Source organism: Dioscorea cayenensis, unplaced genomic scaffold (genome assembly GCF_009730915.1).
Source record: "Dioscorea cayenensis subsp. rotundata cultivar TDr96_F1 unplaced genomic scaffold, TDr96_F1_v2_PseudoChromosome.rev07_lg8_w22 25.fasta BLBR01000092.1, whole genome shotgun sequence".
Classification (NCBI taxonomy): domain Eukaryota; kingdom Viridiplantae; phylum Streptophyta; class Magnoliopsida; order Dioscoreales; family Dioscoreaceae; genus Dioscorea; species Dioscorea cayenensis.
In genome coordinates, this window is record NW_024086483.1 from 33,670 (window position 1) to 55,406 (window position 21,737).

The 21,737-nt window shown below is 36.6% G+C and overlaps 1 protein-coding gene across 1 annotated transcript; it reads right to left on the reverse strand.

The window, feature by feature from the left end:
• Positions 1-1,065: 1,065 nt before the first annotated feature.
• On the reverse strand, positions 1,066-2,713 carry LOC120253466. The gene is made up of 2 exons (XM_039261808.1): positions 2,058-2,713; positions 1,066-1,152 (listed from the first exon to the last, which is right to left on the reverse strand). The coding sequence occupies exon 1, from the start codon at positions 2,589-2,591 to the stop codon at positions 2,079-2,081; it is 513 nt and encodes a 170-aa protein (XP_039117742.1). The 5' UTR covers positions 2,592-2,713; the 3' UTR covers positions 1,066-1,152; positions 2,058-2,078.
• Between the last annotated feature and the right edge of the window lie 19,024 nt (positions 2,714-21,737).

Sequence of the window (21,737 nt, forward strand, 5' to 3'; positions counted from 1 at the left end):
AATTTACAACAACAATTCCTTTATTATTAACATAATTCGTTTTTTTCTCATTGAAGGAACAATGTAATGGTACCCAAAAAAAGAGAAAAAGGAAAGGCAAATCATCTCAACACATTACAACTCTTCAATCAAATAAACTTTTGCAGAGGCAATAGCATAAATCAACCATTATGAGAAAGAAGTAAAAAAAAATGAAAGGGAAATATATAGCAATACTTATGCACAATTCCTTGTTATGCAACTGCATACACAAAGCAAGCAACATTTAAGAGAAGTTCTAATAGTAAGTGGTAAAAGTTGTCAAATTAAACAAAAAAGATTATTTGTGAAATCATAAAACATAAATAGGTAAATGACAAGATATTAGTGGCTCAATAACTTCTTTTTTTAAAAATGAGCTTTCACCAATAACTTAGTTAACCCCAAATGTTATTATACAAGAACTCACTTTTTAGCAGTACTCGATCCTCTAAGAGTGACACTACTTAGAAAACATAAACACATACCTTCCCAGTATCTAATTTTTATTATGTTAACAAAGTGGTTGTCAAACCCGATGTACTCTGGGTTCCTTTGACTAACTTGCAAGGAACACCAACATTGTCTGCAAGGACCAGCATGGGTATTGATTCATAACAAGGTAAGAAGGAAAAAGGGGCTACATAACATGATGTTGATTGCATGGATGGTGTGCTAGAATATAATGAAAGAAACCACAATATAAAATAGTAAGATGCCTGACCTTGAAGAGCAAAGCACGATAATGAGATAGACCTAATTTTATGCAACCAACAGGTAATACACTTGTTTGTAGTGACGTTCGTAACTCTGTACTATTCTCCAACCATCTTGCTAACATGAACGAGCATCCTTTACAGGTTCACCCATATGCCCAGCTACAAGTTCAGATATTCTTTGAAATAAAATCCCTAACTCAGCAAGGCAGTCAAGCAATAAACACTTTGTTACTTGCTCTAACTCAATCAAGTCATGATCATTAGCATGATTGACAAAAATAGCTTTGAAACCAAGATTTCCATTTTGGAGAGCCACTAGTGACAGAATCTTTCCTTCACTTGCAGAAGTTGCCAACCCAAGAGCATCATAAAACCCATCCAAAACTTTGTCTTTATAATCAAGGACATTATATTTCTAGAAACAGAAGATAGAAATACACTATTTAAAAATAAGGGACTAATGAATAACATATTCACATTATTATCACATTCAAAGGCATAAACAAGATGAACAAGTATGAGAAATCACACATGAAAAGGCAAAGGCTTACCTTGAAGGAATAAGTGCAATTTGCAAAATTATCAATAGTAATATCATAAACAAATGTATTGATTTTTCAAACATTAAAAAAATAAGTACAGTCACAGAATATTAGATTGAAAATGATTTTTTTGAGATTGCAAAACATGTAGCCAAGCAAGCCAAAAAAACATGAAATCCTCCACTGATTGCAGAAATGGATTTCTTTTATTAATCATAGCGGAAAGAGATGGAGGGTAGAAGTAGTCAATAGTCAGGCATCCACATTTAAACAAATTGCATGATCCAAAAGCCCAGGTCATAAAGGGAAGAACATGGATATTGTAGAGTTCCCTCACGTAAAATAGAGCCTTATCTTCATAGAAAATTCAGGGGGAAAATACTAATATTCCAGTGTCACATCTACCACTCTACAACTACAAACTTAATGAACTTCCAATCATTGTCTTTGGTCTCGCCATCTTCTTTACATTCTAGTTTGTGTAACATTATTGGCATCCATGAATAAGAAAAAGATTTGAGAAACGAGGAAGTAAACATACCCAGCAAAGATCAATGACAATTAAAAAAAGTAAAAAGTTGGCTTATTTCTTTTTTATCACTCTACCAATGGCCACAGACAACCCTAATTTCTCAAAAATAAATAAATAAATCGTAATTCCTCTCCAAGACCACAATTTCCAAAGTTCCTATTGTTCTTAAGCATTTGAAAAACCTAAATAGGATACTAAAACAAGAAAAATTAAAACTCCAAAATGAGCAGGTCAAAAAGAACTCACCCAATACCGACCAGAAAGCTCCTAAATAGGATCTCTTTTCGGATCGCCAGCTAAACCATGGAAGAAGGCTAAGCCTGCGCGAACGATCGCCAGATCGGAGACATCGTCGTTTGGATCGAACTCCTCGTCGGAGGAATTGACCTCGAAGTCGGTGCTCCCACGGGAGAAGGTGACTAGGAGGGAGCTTGAGGGTGTGCTGAGGAAGCTGGGTTCGGATCCGCCGAGTGAGGAGGAAGTGGCGGTGATGCTGACCGAAGCAGAGCACCGAGGAGAAGGTGGGATCAGCTTGGAGGCGATCGGCGCGCTCGGAGTGTCAGCGAGGAGATCGACGGCGAGCTCCGTGGAGCGTTCACGGTGTTTGACGAGGACGGCGATGGGAGGATCTCGGCGGAGGAGCTGATGAAGATGTTCGCGATGATCGGAGAGGATTCGACGAGTCGTGCACCATCGACGATTGCCGCCGGATGATTGGCGGTGTCGACAGCAACGGCGATGGCTTCGTCTGCATCGATGACTTCGTGATGATGATGTCATCGCCGAGATGAAGAAGACGATAAAAATGGTTAATCATAAAGTTGATGATCACGAGGCAGGAGTGTACGGTAGGGATGGATTGTAGTTTGGTCTTAATCGTCTTTGTCCTTTTGAGTATATTTGTACTTACCGCGATGCTCTTGCTATGAAACTCATCGCAACCGTCCTTTTGCCCCGTTGAAATCATCTCATTTTTTTATTTAATTCTTTCCTTTGTTTTTTTTAATTCTATATTTGAGAACATTGGCAGAGCCGGCATTCATAACATATAAAAATATTTATTTTAAAAAAATGACAGTGGTTGAAAAAAAATTATTTTATTCATAAACAAAATATTTAGGGTAATGACCTAAATAGTCACTAAACTATGCACCAATTCCTATTTTTGTCACTGAATTAAAAAAATTCTATTTGAGTCACTAAACTTATTAAATCATTCCAATTAAGTCACCCCGGTAGACGGTGTTAACGGCAGTGTGATTTGGCTTGCCACCTCACAAGTGCTCTCATTGCCACGTGGGTGTTACTCCTTTTCTCTTCCTTCAAACTATTCCCTTTTCGTCGTCACCAGCGTCAACCTCAACCATGGCGACATTGCGGGTTATTTTCTTGAAGAGCTTAGTCTTCCTCATCAATCTTCCTTTGTTTCACATTAATTACAATCGGTTTTGCAGCATTATCCCTCACAAGTTTCAAAAGTTCAGGCTTTTGTTTGAGCTTGATCTAAGTAACAATCAGTTCATTGGGAAGTTCCCCAGAGTTGTTCTCAGACAAAAGGAGGAGCTCTTGGGATTCAGAAGAGCTCATCATCAGAAGAGATGAATGTAATACACTGAACCTGTGATTAATTGTTGGAAAATATATTCAGGGTATTACTACAGTTGCGGTAAGGTTTTCTACAGAGTAATCTTGTGGAGAAACCCAAGTGGAAGGAACAAGGAGTTAAATGTAAAAATTTTTAAAAGATTTTGGGTTAAAGAACAATAGAAAAGGATTTATATAAAATATTTCTGGAAACCAAGGACTGAAAGGTAAGTTGAAGAGATCTTTTTGAAATATTGTGTTATAATCTAGGGACCATTAGATAATTTGAAAGAACCTTTTGAGAATACTATTTCATAATTCAGTGACCATTGGTGAGTTTTTCAAGGACGGTTTTGTAATAAATTATTGTTTGAGGGACTAAAAGTAAATTTCGGCTGAATAGTTAATTGAGAGAAAAATATAGATTTTTGATGTTTGTTCATCTTCTTCTCCATTCATCTGCTACAGTAACCCCGATAGAAAAAAAAAATTGAAGAAATGAGGAGAAATTAGAGGTTTTTAAAGAAAGGGGCTTGGAGAACGCTTGAGGGAGTTCGCCGGAGTGGTTACTTGCTTGGTAAGGATTTTTTGGTGTTGTATTTTCATGTATGTATGCATGTATGTATATGTTAGATTTGATGGAATAAAATGATGGATTTGAGTAGAAACAAACATGGTTTATTGTTGATTGATGATGAATGCTTGGAATTATTTGGAAAAACACTTGTATTTGAGTTGAAATTTGCTTGAAATGGAGATGAGATTGCCGAATTTACTATAGCATTACTATAGCACCGAGGTTAAAGTTTGGTTTGGTTAATTAAATTGATGATGATGATGATTAAAGGTGTTAATGATGATGGTTGAATTGATTTGTTGGGTTTAACTAAATTGATTTGGTTGGATCAAAACCAAGTTGAAATTGATTTGGTTGAGTTGAATTGATTTGGTTGAGTTGGGCTCGATCAAATCAAGTTGAGATGGTTTTGGGTTTGGTTCAGTTGATTTTTGGGTTAAGGGTTTTGGGCTGAACCAAGTTGGTTCAATGGATTTTGAATAAGAATTGAGTTGGTTCAAGCTGGTTCAGTGAAATTTTGTTTGGTTCAGTGCAATTAAGCTTTGGTTCAGCTGGAATGAGATTGGTTCAGATTGGTTTAGTCGTGTTTAGCCTAAATTGAGTCTGGTTTAAATACAATTGAAAGCGTTGACTATGCAAGGTCGGGTTTCAACCGATTGGAGTGAGTGGGCCCAATAGAGAGTCTATTATTGTTTTTGTATTTTTCTTTTGAGTTTAAATGTAGTATTTATTTTTATATCATATTCCGTTAGGGTGTTGTTCGGTCTTGGGAGGGAGTTCGAGGTCCAGCGAAGGAACCCAAGGACACCAGGTGAGTTGGTAGTGGCTATTATTTTAAATAATTGATTAATTATTATTATTTTGAAATAATTGTTTAAGTATTTCATTTTATCATGTTTAATTTTATGTATAATGTTGAAATATACGTATATTTTTACTTATCGTTGATGTTCATGACAATCGTATTGATACATCGGTTTTTGTATAATTATACGTATTTTTGTGAATAGTGAAAAATACATGTATATGTGATTTAATTATTCGGTTCATGAATTTATTTTTGGATGGTTACATATGCTTTGATTTGGAATGATTTGTAAAATCATGTGGGCGTATTAAAATGTTTTACCGACAACATTTGTGGAACTGGTTTTCACTCATGGTATAGGAATAGTATCTTGTATTTGGACTTTACTGGTATTATGCATGTATTGTATTGTGAATGTTTGTCCTGGATAAGGACCATGTGATATGATTCATACAGTTTGTATTATTGCTGTATTTACATGTTGGTTTGGATGGTGACGGCGGGCTAAGACCCGACTACTGCAGTAATGGGTTCCCCACGGACCAGCCTTTAGAGGTGGCGTGGTGGACCTGAGTGTTAATTTGTCCAGATCAGGTAGGAGCGTAGAACCCTGATTGGATTATACATCGGGATCCCAGAGTCACCACAAGGGACCGATGGGCCAACGTCAAGGGTGCGAAGACCTTGGCGGCTCCCAACCTAGTCGCGACGACGGCTAAGTCGGGGAGAGTTTTCAGGCTGTGGATTTGAGAATGGTTTTATATTATCAGTTATTTTGATATTGATTTATGATGAATTTATGTTTCAAAAAAGTTATTTAAAGACGTATATTGCTCGAATTCTGGTATTTTGGAAAAGTTGGAAAATTATTTGTGAAGTTGGTATTTATATACTTTATATATACTGTATTTAAGTATTTGAAATTATTAAGCCACTACCGACCAACTGAATGTGCTGTAGCTGCAGGAGCAGGACCTTAGATTGCCTGATCGAGTATAGAGCTAGTCAGGGTTGAGTCCAGGACTACAGTGGGTCCTTCCTTCCTTTCTTTCTTGTTATTGGTGTCGTGATCTTGTAGCGGTTGTGCCCGCAAATTAGAGTGATTATATTTATTGTATTTCTGTATTTGAACCTGTAGTTGGTAAAAAATTGTAAATTGTGATTTGTAGGTCTGATTTTGTTTAAATCAGGGTGTCAGTTTCCATTTAAAAGAGAATTTTAACTGATGGGTGCCACATTTACCTCGGTAAAAGGGGTGAGTGTGACAATGAAAGAGTGGGTTGGTTGACAAAGAGAGACTTGCAGATGAACATGGAAAAGGTGGACACGCTATGAAAGATGAGACGTGGGATGAAGAAGAAATGACAGGCGTTGAGAGTCCAGTCAAGAAAAGAAGTCGGAGATGAGACAATATGGGAGGAAGTTGGAGAGGTAGAGGGAGTAGAGGAGGTTGTGGAAGTATGGGCGGAGATGGGTGGTGGCAGCTGCAAAGATTGGGTGGAGGTTCATGGAGGGAATGAGATTGGTGGACTCTCTACTGGCAGTGGAGGAAAGGAAGGGGAGAATGGAGAGGTGGATGGAGGAAAGGAGATGGCGTCGGAGAAAAAAATGGCATCACGGGAGATGGTCATGACGGTGATATGGAGAGTGGTGGTGGGTTGAGAGGAATGTGGCAAGGTGGAGGAGTAGGATGTCGTGGCCTTGCACCATGAATGAGAATATCAAGATGTAGCCCTTCTTCACTTCCTTGGTGGTGATGATGGTTGCCGTGGTGGACATGGTGGTGGTTGTTTAGATAATTAGGGTTAGGGTGGAGACTTGGGTGGAGATGACCAAAAGAAAAATGCCATCTACTTGTTCAGGGTAGTTGTGAAGTGGCAAGCCAAGTCAGACTGCCATTAACACCGTCTGCATGGGTGACTTGATTGGAAGGATTTAATATGTTTAGTGACTCCAATAGAATATTTTTTACTTCAGTGACAAAAATAGGAATTTGCATATAGTTTAGTGACCATTTAGGTCATTTACCCAAATATTTAAGCTATTGATCCCTTGGTTTATTGTATTGGGTTCTCTGCCTAAAATACGTTTATGTCTTGAGAAAATATTTTTCAACTTCAATTCACCAAGCCAACATCTATACAAGTCTTTATTCCGGCTTATTCATATTTGATAAAAACCAAATACTTAAAACCCGGGGCGGGTGAACAAGGGATACATGCGTAGATTTGTGGTGGCGTGAGATCTAGAGATTATTCTCTCAGGCTTAGCCTTCTTCCCAAGCTTCATCGTCCGGATGTGCCTAGCTAGCATCAATGCCACACTTGATCTCATTCCTCTCATAGCTCTCTCACCAAACTCTCTTCCTTCACTTTAGCTCATCATCTTCAGCCTTTGGCCCTGAAAAAGATTCCTAAAGCCAAGCTGGGTGGCCATGGCCCCCCTTGGTTTTAGTTTTTTTTAATTATATATATATATATATATATATTAATGTTGGCAAGGAACTGGAGATTTGAGACTTCAGAAATAGGAAATAAAAACAAATTGCAATAGACAAATTAAATGCTCAGTAACAAATGGATGTGTTGTGGTTAACCACTGCCTTAAGAGTGATTTCGGTAGACACTTGGTGCAAGTCTAAACTCCGGTCACTCTCCAAGGTTAACACACCCTTCTTCGGACGTGTGCACTCATGGCAAGAAAATTGGAGATCATTCAAGCAACAACCCAGAGAAAGAAAGAGAATGGGAGAATTGATGAAGGAAAGAGAGAGTGAGTTATCAATTCTTTTCTCTCTATACATATATTTATACACCTTTTCTCACCTGAATAATAATTGAAACGACTACAATCAAGGAGAAAGAAACAGTAGTGAAAGAGAGAAAGAACTGGAAAGGAAATGAAAAATTCAATGGCAAGAGAAACAAAAAATTCAACATCAAGAATTTATGGCCAGCAAAAAGGAATTGTAACTGTTGCCATTTCCTACAATCCCCCACAAATGGCATGCAGCAAACAAGAGATCTGGGCAGTGACAGAGTCAATTTCTTAAGCAACAATATCTTCCGATTGAATTGGCACATAGTGAAGTGAGGCAACAAATAAATCCATGAAGTGAAGAACTCTTGAACTTGATGGATTTTTTTTTTGAGACCCCCACATAACGCAATAAACCTTTATGCTTAAATGATCCTTGAGATACACATTTTAGCACTGTAACAAGACCATGTGCGCACCTTGAGACTGATGAATGCTCTAGGAAGACAACCCCTTGTCTTCCATAGGATGTGGCTGAGACTCCATACCCACATAGATGAATCCATCAAGTGCTTCTCTATAGCACCACCATAGAAGGCTACGGATCCATTAAGAGCAACTGTGTGCTTAATCTTAGCATTACTAGTGAACCCATCAAGTCCATGTCTACTGGACCACCCACCAAAAGAGCTATGGTTTCACATAAGAGCCAATGGCTCATAATAATAGGGATCAATGAGGTTTTGTTTGACCTCAAAAGGTATCCACCATATTTCCCATTAAACACAAGTCTTAAGACCCATCCCTCATAAGGAATCCAAAACCAATTTCCAGGTTAGACCTTTTGTAAGAGGGTCAGCCAGATTTTTTTCAGATTTTACATAATCCAACAAAATTATACCAGTCCTCAGCATTTGGTTAACAACACTATGTTTGATGCGAATATATCTTCTCTTACCATTATACACACTATTCTTGGTAATTGCGATAGCTGCCTGAGAATCACAATGAAGGAAGATTGGAACATTTGATTTTCCCCACAATGGCACATTTGCCAATAGGTTCTTCAACCATTCTGCCTCTTGACCTGCTAACTCAAGGGTGATGAATTCAGATTCCTGATAAGTGCTTGTGCGATATAAATATGAAGCATTCTTTCCTTAAGTTGAGCATTACTTTTATCGGGTTTTTACACTAATATGTGTGTTTTTATGTTACTTTCATGCAGGTAGGGTTGTGAGGCCGATTATGAAGGAAAGAAGCCAATGTGGATCATAATGCACTGATTTTGGAGGAAATCTTGCTAAGGTTCAAACGCGAAGACATAAGTTGGGTGTGAGATGCTAGAGTGTGTGCCAACCTCATCTTATTTGAGTTAGCACAACCATTTGGAGGGGCACAAGGGAAGTCATACTCAAGCATTCCGACTTATGCACATAGAACAAGATCTCCATCAACTTGTCCGTCATTGAAGAAGCAAAGCGATCCACGACGTGAGCGTGTGGTCATTTGCGTTTCCTCGATGAAAGTATGGATTCGGGAAGTATTTCAGGGTGGATACTGTAGCAGAGCACTGTCGCAGCACTGTTCACAGCCGGCCGAGAAAACCGCAGAATAGAGAATCCACACGGGTGTGTGGAAATTCCACACGCTCGTGTGAAAAATCCACAGGGGTGTCCACAGGGCGTGTGGATCCCCGATTCCAGTCCTATTTAAAACCGATTCAGCCCCGATTTCAGCATTCTTTTCTCCACCTTTTCCCCAACTTGAGAGAGGGCTTCGGCTAGGGTTTTGAGAGGTATTGGCTAGGGTTTTTGGGGATGTTCTACTGCTCTGACATCGCACGTTGTTTGGAAGAAGGTTATTTGGAGAGCTTTCGTCGGCACCGATCCAGCAAGGTGTATCCTAGGCCGTATAAAGGATCCCTTGCGACAAGTAGAGGACTCTCCACAAGACCATCGACACGACTATCAAGGGGGTTTTCTATGGATTCATTGCTTTTACATTCTATTTCTTTGATTGTAATTAGCTCCTTGGAGAGCTAAACCCCTAGTGGGTACTTGGGTATTTGTGAATCCTAGGATGTATTCGTTTTATTGAATCTCTTTATTATGCTTTCAATTAATTGATGTTTATTGTGAGTTACAACCTTGAATGCTTGATTGTTTGAATGCTCCGCTAGAGTGACAGTAGGGTTGAGAGTTCTTGTTGGTAACCTTGTGAGTGAGTGACACACCACGAGTGTTAGACAAAGCTAGGTTAGAGAGGGTTGAGAGGGTGAGTTGAGAGGTACAGGAGTGTCCCATTTCCCCTCCGATGTGTTAGATTCTATCTCCGTTCCTCGAGTTCTTTGGGGCCATAATAGAGTGAATGGTCTAAGGGATGACCTTCCGCTGGGGCTTAGTTGCAGGTGCAACGGAGTGAAGCGCAGAAGTGATCTTAGTATCTAGGGCTTAATTGTGATTAGGGACCTTCCACCTGGACCAAAGGGTTAGGTCTACAATTAGGAAGAGATTTATCACTTGGAATCCCTAGAGCTCATTGCAATTCTATGCGAGTGCGAGGTTGAGAGGTTATCCAATATCTCCTCCGGGACATGTATAGAGTTAGGCATTGTTTATACAAAAATTTTGCGTGTCCTAATTCAAATCAAATTAAAATTTTAAAACCACATGTGACCCAATCATAATAAAATTAGGACAACATGTGGATAAGATAAATAAATTTCATAATATTTGAATATATTCAAGATCACCCAAGAATACATATCTTGAGGTGATCTAAATATTACAAATTCCAAGATCAGCCAAGAGCACCGATCTCGAGGTGATCCAAAATACTCAAATATCAAGATTAGCCAAGAGCACCGATCTCGAGGCGATCTAAATATTCAAATCTCCGGATAAGCCAAGAGCACCGATCTCGAGGCGACCCAAAATACTCAAAATATCAAGATTTGCCGAGAGCACAAATCTCGAGGTAATCTAAAAAATATTCAAATATCCGGATCAGCCAAGAGCACAGATCTCAAGGTGATCCAAAATATACAAATATCAAGATCAGCCGAGAAAACATATTTCAAGGCAATCTTAAATATTCAAATGCCAAGATTAGCCGAGAGCACAGATCTCGAGACGATCCTAAATACTCAAATATCAAGATCTGTTGAGAGCACACATCTCGAGGCAATATAATAAAGTACTCAAATTTCTGGATCAGCTAAGAGCACCGATCTCGAGGCAGCCCAAATTTCAAGACTAGCTTATAACAGCGATCTTGATGCGACCGCAATACCAAGATCAACCGTGAATACAAATCACGAGGGAAAAAAAAAATATATATAATAAATTTTAATTAACACAAAAAAAAATCTAATTAGATAAAATAATCAAATAAGATAAAAGATGAAATAAATTAAATTAAATTAAATCAAATCGTATATATATATATATGTATATAATAAGATAAATTAAAATAAAATAAATCAACTAATTAAAATAAAATAAAATAAAGAATCAAATGAAATCAAATAATAAAATAAATAAAATCTGATAAACACACTCACACACATATATATAATAAAATAAAGAATTAAATGAAATCAGATAAAATAAATAAACAAAATTCGATAAATTTATATATATATATATATAATAATAAAACAAAATGAAATAAATCAAATCAAAGAAATTAAGTAAAAAATTAAGTAAAAAAATCCGATAAAATAAAATAAATAAAACAGATCGAATTAGATAATATAAAATAAAATAAATATATATAAATAATAAATAAAATAATATATATATATATAACAACAAATCAATTAATCAAATCAAGTAAACATAAAAACATAATATAATATATATATCTAAAATAATAATAATAATAAGAATAATAAATAAATAAATAAATAAAATACATATCTTAGAAATATATATACAAAATTCAAATCAGATAAAAAAAAAGATAATATATATAATAATAAAAATAAAATAAAAAAAATAAATATGATATATATGTATATAACATAATAAAAAAATACATATAATGTAATATATATATATATATATATATTTAAGAGAGATATGCATGGGGGGTTGCATGAGAACGTGAGTGATGCACGTGGTTGTCCCACCTACGATTGACTTAATCGTTTCATAACCGCTCACCATCATCTCCATGCAACCGCTCATCACTATGTAACCTCCCACCACTGATTGAACCGTTAAGGCTATTTTAAAAAGAGAGGACGAGTGGTTCGAAGGAAGGGAAGAAGGATTTTGGTCTCCTCTCAGCGAAACATATACTTATAAAAAAGAAAAGAAGATGAAGGAAGAAGACGGAACCAGAGAAGGAGAGGGGGAAAGCTAGGAGAAGCCAAAGAAAAAAAGAAAAGAAGACGGAGGGAAAATTTTGAAAGGACCGGGCTTTCTCGATAGAAGAAGAAGAAGAAATGAAAGAAAGGAGAAAAGGCAGGAAGGAGAGGGAAGACTGGCGAAAAGAAGAAGAAGAAGTCCACGTTGTCTCCACCGCTGCCGTCGCCACTACTGCTGCCATTGCCTCTCCGTCAAATGGGAAAAAGCAGGAAAAGAAGAAGAAAAAGATGGAGAAGACCGACGGGGACCAAGGGGGAAGACAAGGTTGAGAAGATAAGGCCGGCCACGTTTGCCGCTTTCGGAACTCGTCGGCATGGGTCTCTCCAAGTTCATCGATGGCGCACGACGCCAACCTCTTCCTCCCTAACACCATCGTTGTCATCAAGCGAAAGTTCAGACCGCATGCCGCACATGATCTCCTATCTGAGGAATGATTGGAACAACACTACAAAAGGAAATGAGATCGGACGGGCCAGAGAGGAAGGAGAAAAGAACGGACGAAGAAGCGCCAGAAAACAGAGGAAGAAGACAGAATCAAAGAACGGACGAGCCAGAGGAAAGCTAGAAAGAGAAAGAAGAAGAATACAGTTCCAGTTCTCTCCTTACCAATACCAGTACAAAGAAAAAGAGGTTGTTGTCTCCATCGCCACTGCCGCCGAACGGTCTAGGCTGGCGCTTGCTTCACCTTCGCAAGGATGTCCTAGTATTTTTAATTCAAATGATGAGGTGCTAAACAAGTCAGAGGCTCTACACATGTGACCATCAATAACATCAAGGGTCTTCAAGATATTCTCAAAACCAAGATGCTTGTTGAGGTGCTAGAGGTATCAAACTCACAAGATAGGAATACTTTGTTGAAGGAGATGCGAATTCAAAACACTACAGCTGTCATTGCTGATCTCCCTATCGCCAAAAGTCTCCCGTGAGATGGCGGTTACGGACCTACACTGACAAGGCCTCTGCCCATCGGATACAACAACGGTGGTGTGTCTGGAGCGCCTGGTCATTGCTGATCTCCCTATCGCCAAAAGTCTCAACACCATCTTCGTGTGATGACGATGGGCTTCATTCACAGAGCTACGCAATGCGCTCGCTCGGCACCATTAATTAGAGTTCCACCTGAAGCTCTGACTATAGAGGAACAACAGTGATTGATTTCACGTTTGAGGAACGAGGTCAGCTTCAACTCATAGATAAGGAAGAAATCCTCCAAATGAAGATGACTGCTTTGAAGCCATCAACAAGTTGATCGCTAAAGGTACCAAGGCCAAAGATGTCAAGAAGCTCCAGGACGTCGGGATCTACACCAATAATGATCTCATGGTGCATATTAAGATGAGCTTGACGGTGGGTAAGAGCTTGACTGATAGCAACCTTCTCATCAAGCGAAAGTCGGACAAGCGCTGGACAAGTTTCTTGATGATAAAATTGAGACGCTGAAGTGTTCAGTGAATTCCAAGATCAGAGCAAAGGCAAAATTTTGAAATAATATATTATCAAAAATACCAAGATTTGTTTATAAAATTGTGCCTAACTGAGACCCATGCTTTGGATCATTTCATGCAGTCCAAGGATTGCTATCTCATGGATGGAAGTTATGATGAGGGTGCACCCATTGTTATATATATATATATATATATATAAATGAATATCATGAATTGCTTGTTGATGTTGAATTGAACCAATAGAAACAAAAGAGCTTTAAAGCAGAAATTCGAGAAGGAAGGGGAGTGAGTGATATTCGGACAAGCCTTCTCAAAATGGGTTTAAATATCACTGATGTGCTCCATAGTAAGATACACGGTGTTCTTTGCTCTCAAAGAGGCCGAGTAGGCGAGCCACTATTTAATTTCATTTAATACCTGGTATTACCCTTGTATTTGTGTTTGACTATTACATATTGTTACTCAGAAAGCTGAAGTGTTAATTCCTAATGTTGTTGACCATGTATTAATATTTCAAAGTCCATTTTTATTCTCGGGTGAATGATGCTTACTGGGCATTGTTATAAAATGGATCTTATGTGTGAGTTAACTTTGAAGTAGTTAGAGCTCCAAATATATATATATATATATATATATATATATATATATATATATATAATATAGGAGATAGGATAAGAAGCATGCAATGGAGCGGTAGGCATGTATACTCACATGCACGGTTCACAAAAATATATATATATAATATCCAAAAGCGGGCCCCACTATATGGAAATGAATAAATAATGATAATAATAATAAATGATGAAGAATGAGAAGCATGCAAGGATACTGCACACACATGCAAATGAATAATAATAAAAAAAATGATGAGAAAGCATGTAATGGCATACATGCATATCTCTCCACGGGCATCATTTGTTAAAGAAGGGAATTTTCAAAAGGTGGGCATGGAGATGAATATGACAAGCATGGATATATAAATATCCAAAAAAAAAGTATATATATTCATATAAAAATTATATTAAAAAAAAGAAAAGAAAAGCAAGAATGTTCATTTTGAGGCAATGCCAAGATATTAAATATGTTCAATTTTAAAACAATATGAAATATATACTTCAAGATGGTAATGAGACATACAAAATTACCAATTGAACATGTAATGTTGTGATGAGGCACATGCAGCCACTATGTTCAAATATACACATGTATAATGTGATATATATATATATATATATCTAAAATCAAAGCCAAAGTAGCAAGTGAAGACTCAAAATATGAAGAAGAGTCAATATTCGAAAATCCATATAAATTGACAGATTGAATTTCGAGTGAGTCTCGAGACATCATAAGTCAAAGTCGAAAGAGTTCCACAAGTCAATATTCAAAATTCATATAAAGTCAACAATTGGACTCGAGTGAGTCTCAAGACATCAAAAGTCGTGAGACCCACAGAGTTCCACAAGTTAATATTTAAAAATCCATATAAATCGACAATTGAACTCAACAGTCTCAAGACATCATAAGTTAAAGACCCTAAGAGTTTCACAAGTCAAGACTTGAAGAAAGTTTTACAAGCATAAAAGCCGAAGCTTATGGAAAGTCAAAATCAAGTTTATAATTCATCAACATAGAGGGATCCGGAACTTGAAATACAAATCAAATTCAAAATGTAAAAATGTCCAGAGACAGCGTTCGGACACAAGTTCATAAATCAAGATGATTTCAAAATTTCTTGTATTCATATTGATTGAAATGAATGAAATTGATTGTCACAACTTGTTTCCTTGTTCACACTTATTTTTTAATTGGAGGTTCTTGCGACAATGTCCAAGGAAATTAACATTAAGGGCTTTCCCCTAATGGAAGTCATGAACCCATAATCTCTTGAAGTCATAAAAATTAAATTTGATTTGTGATCCATTCATTTTCAACCGGTCCAATACTAATTAAAGGCCGGGTGAGAAAAAAGGAGCCCACAAATTCTGGCACGCCTGGTGGGACCTTGACTTCTCCTCCCATCTTTGAAAATAAGTGTGAAAAGGATGTTGATAAAAGAAATATATATCAATGCTTCATCTTCCATGACTAGTGGGTTTTGTTCCCAACCAAATGAGAAGATAAAGGGGGCAAGCTGCCAAGGTCTTAAAAACAGAGTTTGCTATACATCCCATATGAAGTCTATAAGTGACATATCAAATGAAGATGATTTTCGATTTCGCCTAGACAAGTTGGAAGACCTATCGTTGCCAACAAGCGACCCGGGGGCAAGTTCAAAGCAGATAAGGAAGGTCCATAAGCCGTGGAGATCGTGCGTACTTCTTGAGGCAAAGTTTTGTATTTCGTGATAAAGTGCATGGCATGTTATCTCAAAGTTTCATTTCATGAATCAAGACATTAAATCTCAATTATTTTTCTTGATTCAATAAAAAAAGTAGAGAGGAGTAATGTAATCACATTGTTATGATTTCACTATCAAGTGAATACTCTTCAAAGCCAGTTGGCAAAGCATAATTAGAATTGGAAAGAAATTTCAAGATAAAGAAAAATTCATGTTCATAGCAAATGCCTCAAAACAACAACTAAAGCAAATATAGACTCAGAACTAATTATAAAAGCAAACTAGCTAAACAAGTAAAATAAAGATAGAGTTCTTCAATGTTTGAAAATTTGAGCACAAGACTCCTTTGCTTTCTTTAGTCTATCAAGCAATGATGTAAAGAGAGCAATATGGCTATCATCTGAATCACCTCCTTGAGCTTCAGCAAGTTGTGTTCTACTCTCATCCAGTGTAGTTTGCAAGTCGGCTTGTGTGAGGGCAGAAATTTCCAAGGATTGCTCTGAAGTTGCTTATTTTTTCATGTAAGATCTTTATCTTATCAGAAATCTCACGAACCATATTCTGAAGTTGGTGGTGTTCTGCTTCAAGCTTTTGAAGTTCATCCTTCTTCATATTTGTATCATTGATCAAGTTCGCTTTATGCTTGTTAAGATTTTCGAGCTCTAATGTTGTATTAAGCACACGATCTTTGGCTTATTGCTTCTGTACATGGGCTTGGACACTGGGCTTTTCTGAAATCTCTTTAACAAGTAATGCACATCGAGACATTTTTTCAAGAGCACGTTCAAGATTGTTCATGTCAATGCCAAAGGACATAAGAGTTGTACTTGATGCTTTCACCTCATCAATAATATTTTGGTAATTGTATTGATCAAGAGAATTAATACTTTCGACCATCTCGTCCCGTAGGAATAATACAATATTCTTCAAATCTACGGAGAGAAAGATGATAAATAATGATAAATTAGTAAATCAAAAGATAATGAAAATATTTTTAACTTGTGGGATTGAAGTAGACGGGCCCGCACTAGCATCAACGTTGGCAGTGGTATGCTCTAATTCTTCCATGTGTTGTCCTAAAAATGAAAAGGTTGTTATTTTCTTGAAGGAGTAAATTGCAAAAAGGTGTTGGATTGAAGTTACCTTCAGTTTGTTTCAATGAGGATGTAACTTCGACAATTGTGTCATCATCTTTCAATTCTTCTGTGGAAGGAAGAGAATCTTTAATAAATTCCTCAGAAGTGGTTCGTCCCAAGGATGGCGAACTTTCATCATCTCGAACGCTTAGAATACCTTCTGAGACCAATGGAGAATGATGTTGTGGTTCAGTCTCTAAGACAGTTGGGATATCACCTAACACAGGGTCAAATACAAACAAGCGCAAAATAAAAAAAAAATTATTATAAAAAAATGATGAATGATAACAAATTGATCATACCTTGTGTTTGATCAGGGATGTTTTTCTCGTCTTGGGTGGATATGACATTTTCCAATGGTGTATCGTCAATTTGTATACCTACCAAGAAAAGTGGTGGGTAAAAAAATTCTGAAGGATATTTATGTAAAAAAAAAAGCAAACAAAGGGCGGAGGAAAAGGCGGCATACAAATATATATATATATATATATATAAGAGATGGGAATAAAAAAATAAATAATAATAAAAAATAATGATGATGAAATAAAGATAAAAGCTGGCACGAAGTGGTGAATGAAGAAACAGCAACATGCTGATGATATTGTTTATATAGAAAATTATTATTCCCTAATCCCATTAGGAAATTAGCATTGATGCTTTTGAATTCATATCAAACAAAAAGGGAGATAAATAAAAATCATAGTGATGAATCATATTCTCCTACTTCAAATAGGGAGCGAGAGAGATAAAGGAGCGTTATCCTATTCCAAATAAAGTAGGGTGTAAATGAAAAATAATAATGATATAAAAAAGAAAAAGAAGAGGAAAGAGAATATATATATATATATATATTTGAAGATATATATGCATATATATATATATATATATATATTTTCGTTTGAAATTTCAAATATATATATATATATATATATGAATAATAATAAAAAAAGGGGGAAGGAAATTCAAAAAAAAAATAGTAAATAATAAATAAAATAATCATAAATATAAAAAAAGGGGGAGATTATGGATAGGGATGGAATCTTTAAATTTAAAATTTTTTTTTAAAAAAGTCTCTCCCGGGAATTGGAGATTCTTCGGGGTGTTGAGGATTTTTGGGACGAAAAAAAGGGACAAGGGGAGAGAAGTAAAAGAGCAGTTTTGAAAAAAACGGGGGAGAAGAAGGCTAAAAAAAAAGCAGAAAAGAAAAGAGAGGAGAGACTAAAGAAAATAGAGAGAAGAGGGAGACAGAGAAGGAAGAGAGAGGAAGAAGAAAGAAGAAAGAAAGAGCGAGAGCTGCAGACGACAAAAAAGAAACGATTGAGTTCAGATAAAAAAGAAAAGGTACCATGTTTTTTTTTTAAAAAAATCTATTATTATATATATATAATCCTTGCATGCGTTTTTAAAGAAAAACAAAAAGTCATTGCACGTTCATGCATTTAAAGAGAAACGAAGCATCTGCATGGACATGCATTATTAGCATATATTTCTTTCCTTTCTCGTTCATGCTCTCTCTCTCTCTAAAATATATATAATTTTTTTTTATGCATTTAAAGAAAAGGAACTATGCACGTTCATGCATTTAAAGAGAAACGAAGCATCTGCATGCTTGGACATGCATTATTAGCATGTATCTCTTTCCTCTCTCGTTCATGCTCTCTCTCTCTAAAATATATATAAATTTTTTTTATGCATTTAAAGAAAAGGAATCATGCACGTACATGCGTCCGTAGTATGTATTTCTTTTCTCTCGTTTTCTATCTCGTGCTCTCTTTCTTTCTTTCTCTTTCCCTCTCCTTCTCCGTCTCGGCATGGAATCAATGTTTCCCCCAGTTAGGAGCAACAACGGAGAGCTTCAGCAAGGTGTCTTCGTTGGTTCCCCGGTTCAGCACTGACGCTCAGTTCTACGACGACCCTGGCGATGCCAATATCGCATCCTTTTCTCTTTTCGCCGCGCCTCCTCGTAGCATGGTCAAAAGGTCTGGTCTTGTTGGGCCTAAACCCTAGTCCAGTGGCGCGCAAAGTATTCCAGGATTGCATTCAAATGTGTTGCCTTTTAGAAAGCTAGAAAAAAAATCTCTTGGATAGATCCAAACATGCTGGGAAATATAGCTTTCTCTTGAGAAAACAGAAGAAGAAGAAGGAGAAGTATTTGTGGGTGATGGAAGATGATTGCGAGGTGGTGATGATGGGGTTGCTTAACGCCCTTAAGGTTGCTACTAAGAATGGAGCTATGGAGTTCTGTGTCCGATCCCTTGATGTCGGTGAAGCGATGAAGAATTCTTTGAGATGCAGAAAAGTTGGAGAATTTATTAGTGGTGCCTTAGCCGGAGTGATGACCAAAGTTGTTCTTGCTCTTCTTGAGACAATCAAGACGTAAATGGTTGTTGGAGTTGGATCTAAGCATATTGTTGGAAGCTTTATAGAGGTTATTGAACAGCAATATTGGCAAGGTCTTTGGACTGGAAACACCATTAACATGCTTCGTATGATCCTACCCAAATGCTAGAGTTTGTGCTAAGTGTATAAGAATGATAGATTCGTTTGCTTGAACTTCATATGGCTTGGCTCGTGCAGATATTTTATTTATGTTTTCAATGGTAAGGATAGTGTGGGTGAAAATGAGAATATTATAGTCCAACAGTTTGCCCATCTTAGTTTGATACAAAGAATGCTGAATCATCAATTTAGTAGCAAATCATGTTCAGCTTTGTTGATTATTCAAAGTTACTGGCGATGAACTTTGCAACTCTAGAAAGATACTCTCCCTTTGTTCTTTTGTGTGCCTGTGACCTGTTGATGCTGCTGCTGAAATTTCTGTAAAAAAAAAAGAAGAAAAAAAACAAAGGTGAGTAAAAAAAGGAGAAGGAAAAATGAAGAGTGGAAAAAAAGAGAGAAAATGATGGAAGGGTTAAAAAGGATGAAAGAGAGGAAAAAATGAAAGGATGGGTTAAAAAAGAGAGTAAAATGAGGGAAAAAGTAAAGGATGAGTTGAGTGGGGGTATTTTGGTAATTTTTATTTTATTTTGTTTTATTTTATTTTTTGTAAGGCCTCTTATATAAAAATCTATGAAATTTCTCCTCATAATTCACCATGAAGTTTGAGCTTATCTTGGGAATGTAGAAGTTTCTATGAAATTCTCTCGATTCACCTTAGCTTTGGGCACTTTTCTTGAGATGTGAGAATTTTTCAGTGATTTCTCTGATTTCCACCTGCAAGCCTTGGCTCTGGGAGAGTGAAATTTTTTTCATGAAATTTCTCTCATTCCACCTTGAAGCCTCGCTTTCTTGGGGATAACGAGAAATTTTTCATAATTTCTCTAATTCCACCTGAAGTCTTGACACTCTTGGGGAAGAGAAAATTTTTCTTAAAAAGAAATCAAACCCTTTCTTCGAGCTCACTTTGAGGGTCTTTTCGACACTCATCGAGTAAAAAGTGAAATGAAAAAGAAGAATAAAAAATTCCATGAAGTGATATAAAAATATAAAAATGAAAAAGTTCACAAAAATATCTCTCATCAACACTCATAAAAAGAAGAAGAGTTGCGAGAGATTTTTTGGAAAGCTCACTGAGGTCTTTGGACACTCGTTGGAGTAAAAAGAGGTGCAGATGAAAAGGTGCAAAAGAAAGAAAAGAAAATCTTTTTCACGAAATGAAAGGAAGAGTAAAAATGAAAATTTCGAGGAGAAGAAAAAAATGATGATGGATAAAAAAAATGAATGAAAATTTTCACAAAAAGAAGAAAAATGTTTTCTCGTCAACACTTATTGAAAAGGTTGAGTTGGCAAAGGTTTTCCCAAGCCCATTATGAGGTCTCTTTCAAAAAAGAAATGAGTTTGAGGTCCATTTTAAAATCAAGTCAAAATTATCAAGTTAATGACCTAACTATGTTAAAGGTCACGACTTAAAAAAATCAAATGGTCGAGGGCTCAAAAGCATTGAAGAAAGCTAAGACCTAAATGCGTCACGTAAACAACAAATGCACTCACGAGTTTTTAAGGCACCAAGCCAAAGACTGAGGGAGTTTCACAAGTCGAGGAGCTGGAGATTTTACTAGTCGTGAAAGAGCCAAAGTCTTCGATGATAAAAGAAGCAAAAGTGACCAAGTAGACAACTCACGTAAATGTAAGTGGCAGCGAGCTTGGACTAAAGCTATCGTTTCAAGACACAAACCCACATAAAAAATCGAGGAGAGTACATCCACAAAGTTAAAAAGGATCTTCGACACGCACTTTCAGTTATAGGAGCCAAGAGCGCCCAGCTAAAAATAAATTTTGAAGGCATGATAGAAATAACTCTTTCTAAAATCTCTTGTTAAGATCTCTTGAGAATAGTCTCTTACTTTTGTATTCTGTCTACTGATCATGTATTCGCATGCATCTTTGAAATTAAATATAAAAATTATCATGTTTACTCGATTTACTTCTCATTCACACTTGTTTCTTTAATCGGAGTTCCCAGCGACATTGTATGCGGGCTAATTAATATGTGGGCTTGCCCAGCAATAGAGATCATGAACCCGCAATCATCCGAAATATATATTTGATTTTGTGATCCATGCTTTTCAACCGGTCTAATCCTAATTAAAGGCCGGGTGGAAAAAAAGGAGCCCACAGATATATACATAATATATATATATATATATTAATAAAAGTGGATGGGCCTAAATAAAAATAAATAAATAAATATATATAAAAAGAGGAGAATGAATACAACAAAAGTGGAGGGCCTAAAAAAAATAGCAAATGAATATGACAAAAGTGGAGGGCCTTGATAATAAAAAAAAAATGGCGAATGAGGCGGAAGCTCACGTGCTGGTAAAAAAAGCATAAAGTAGCGAACAGAGAAGCAACAGCCCGTACTAATGATATATATATATATATATATATCTACATTATATATAC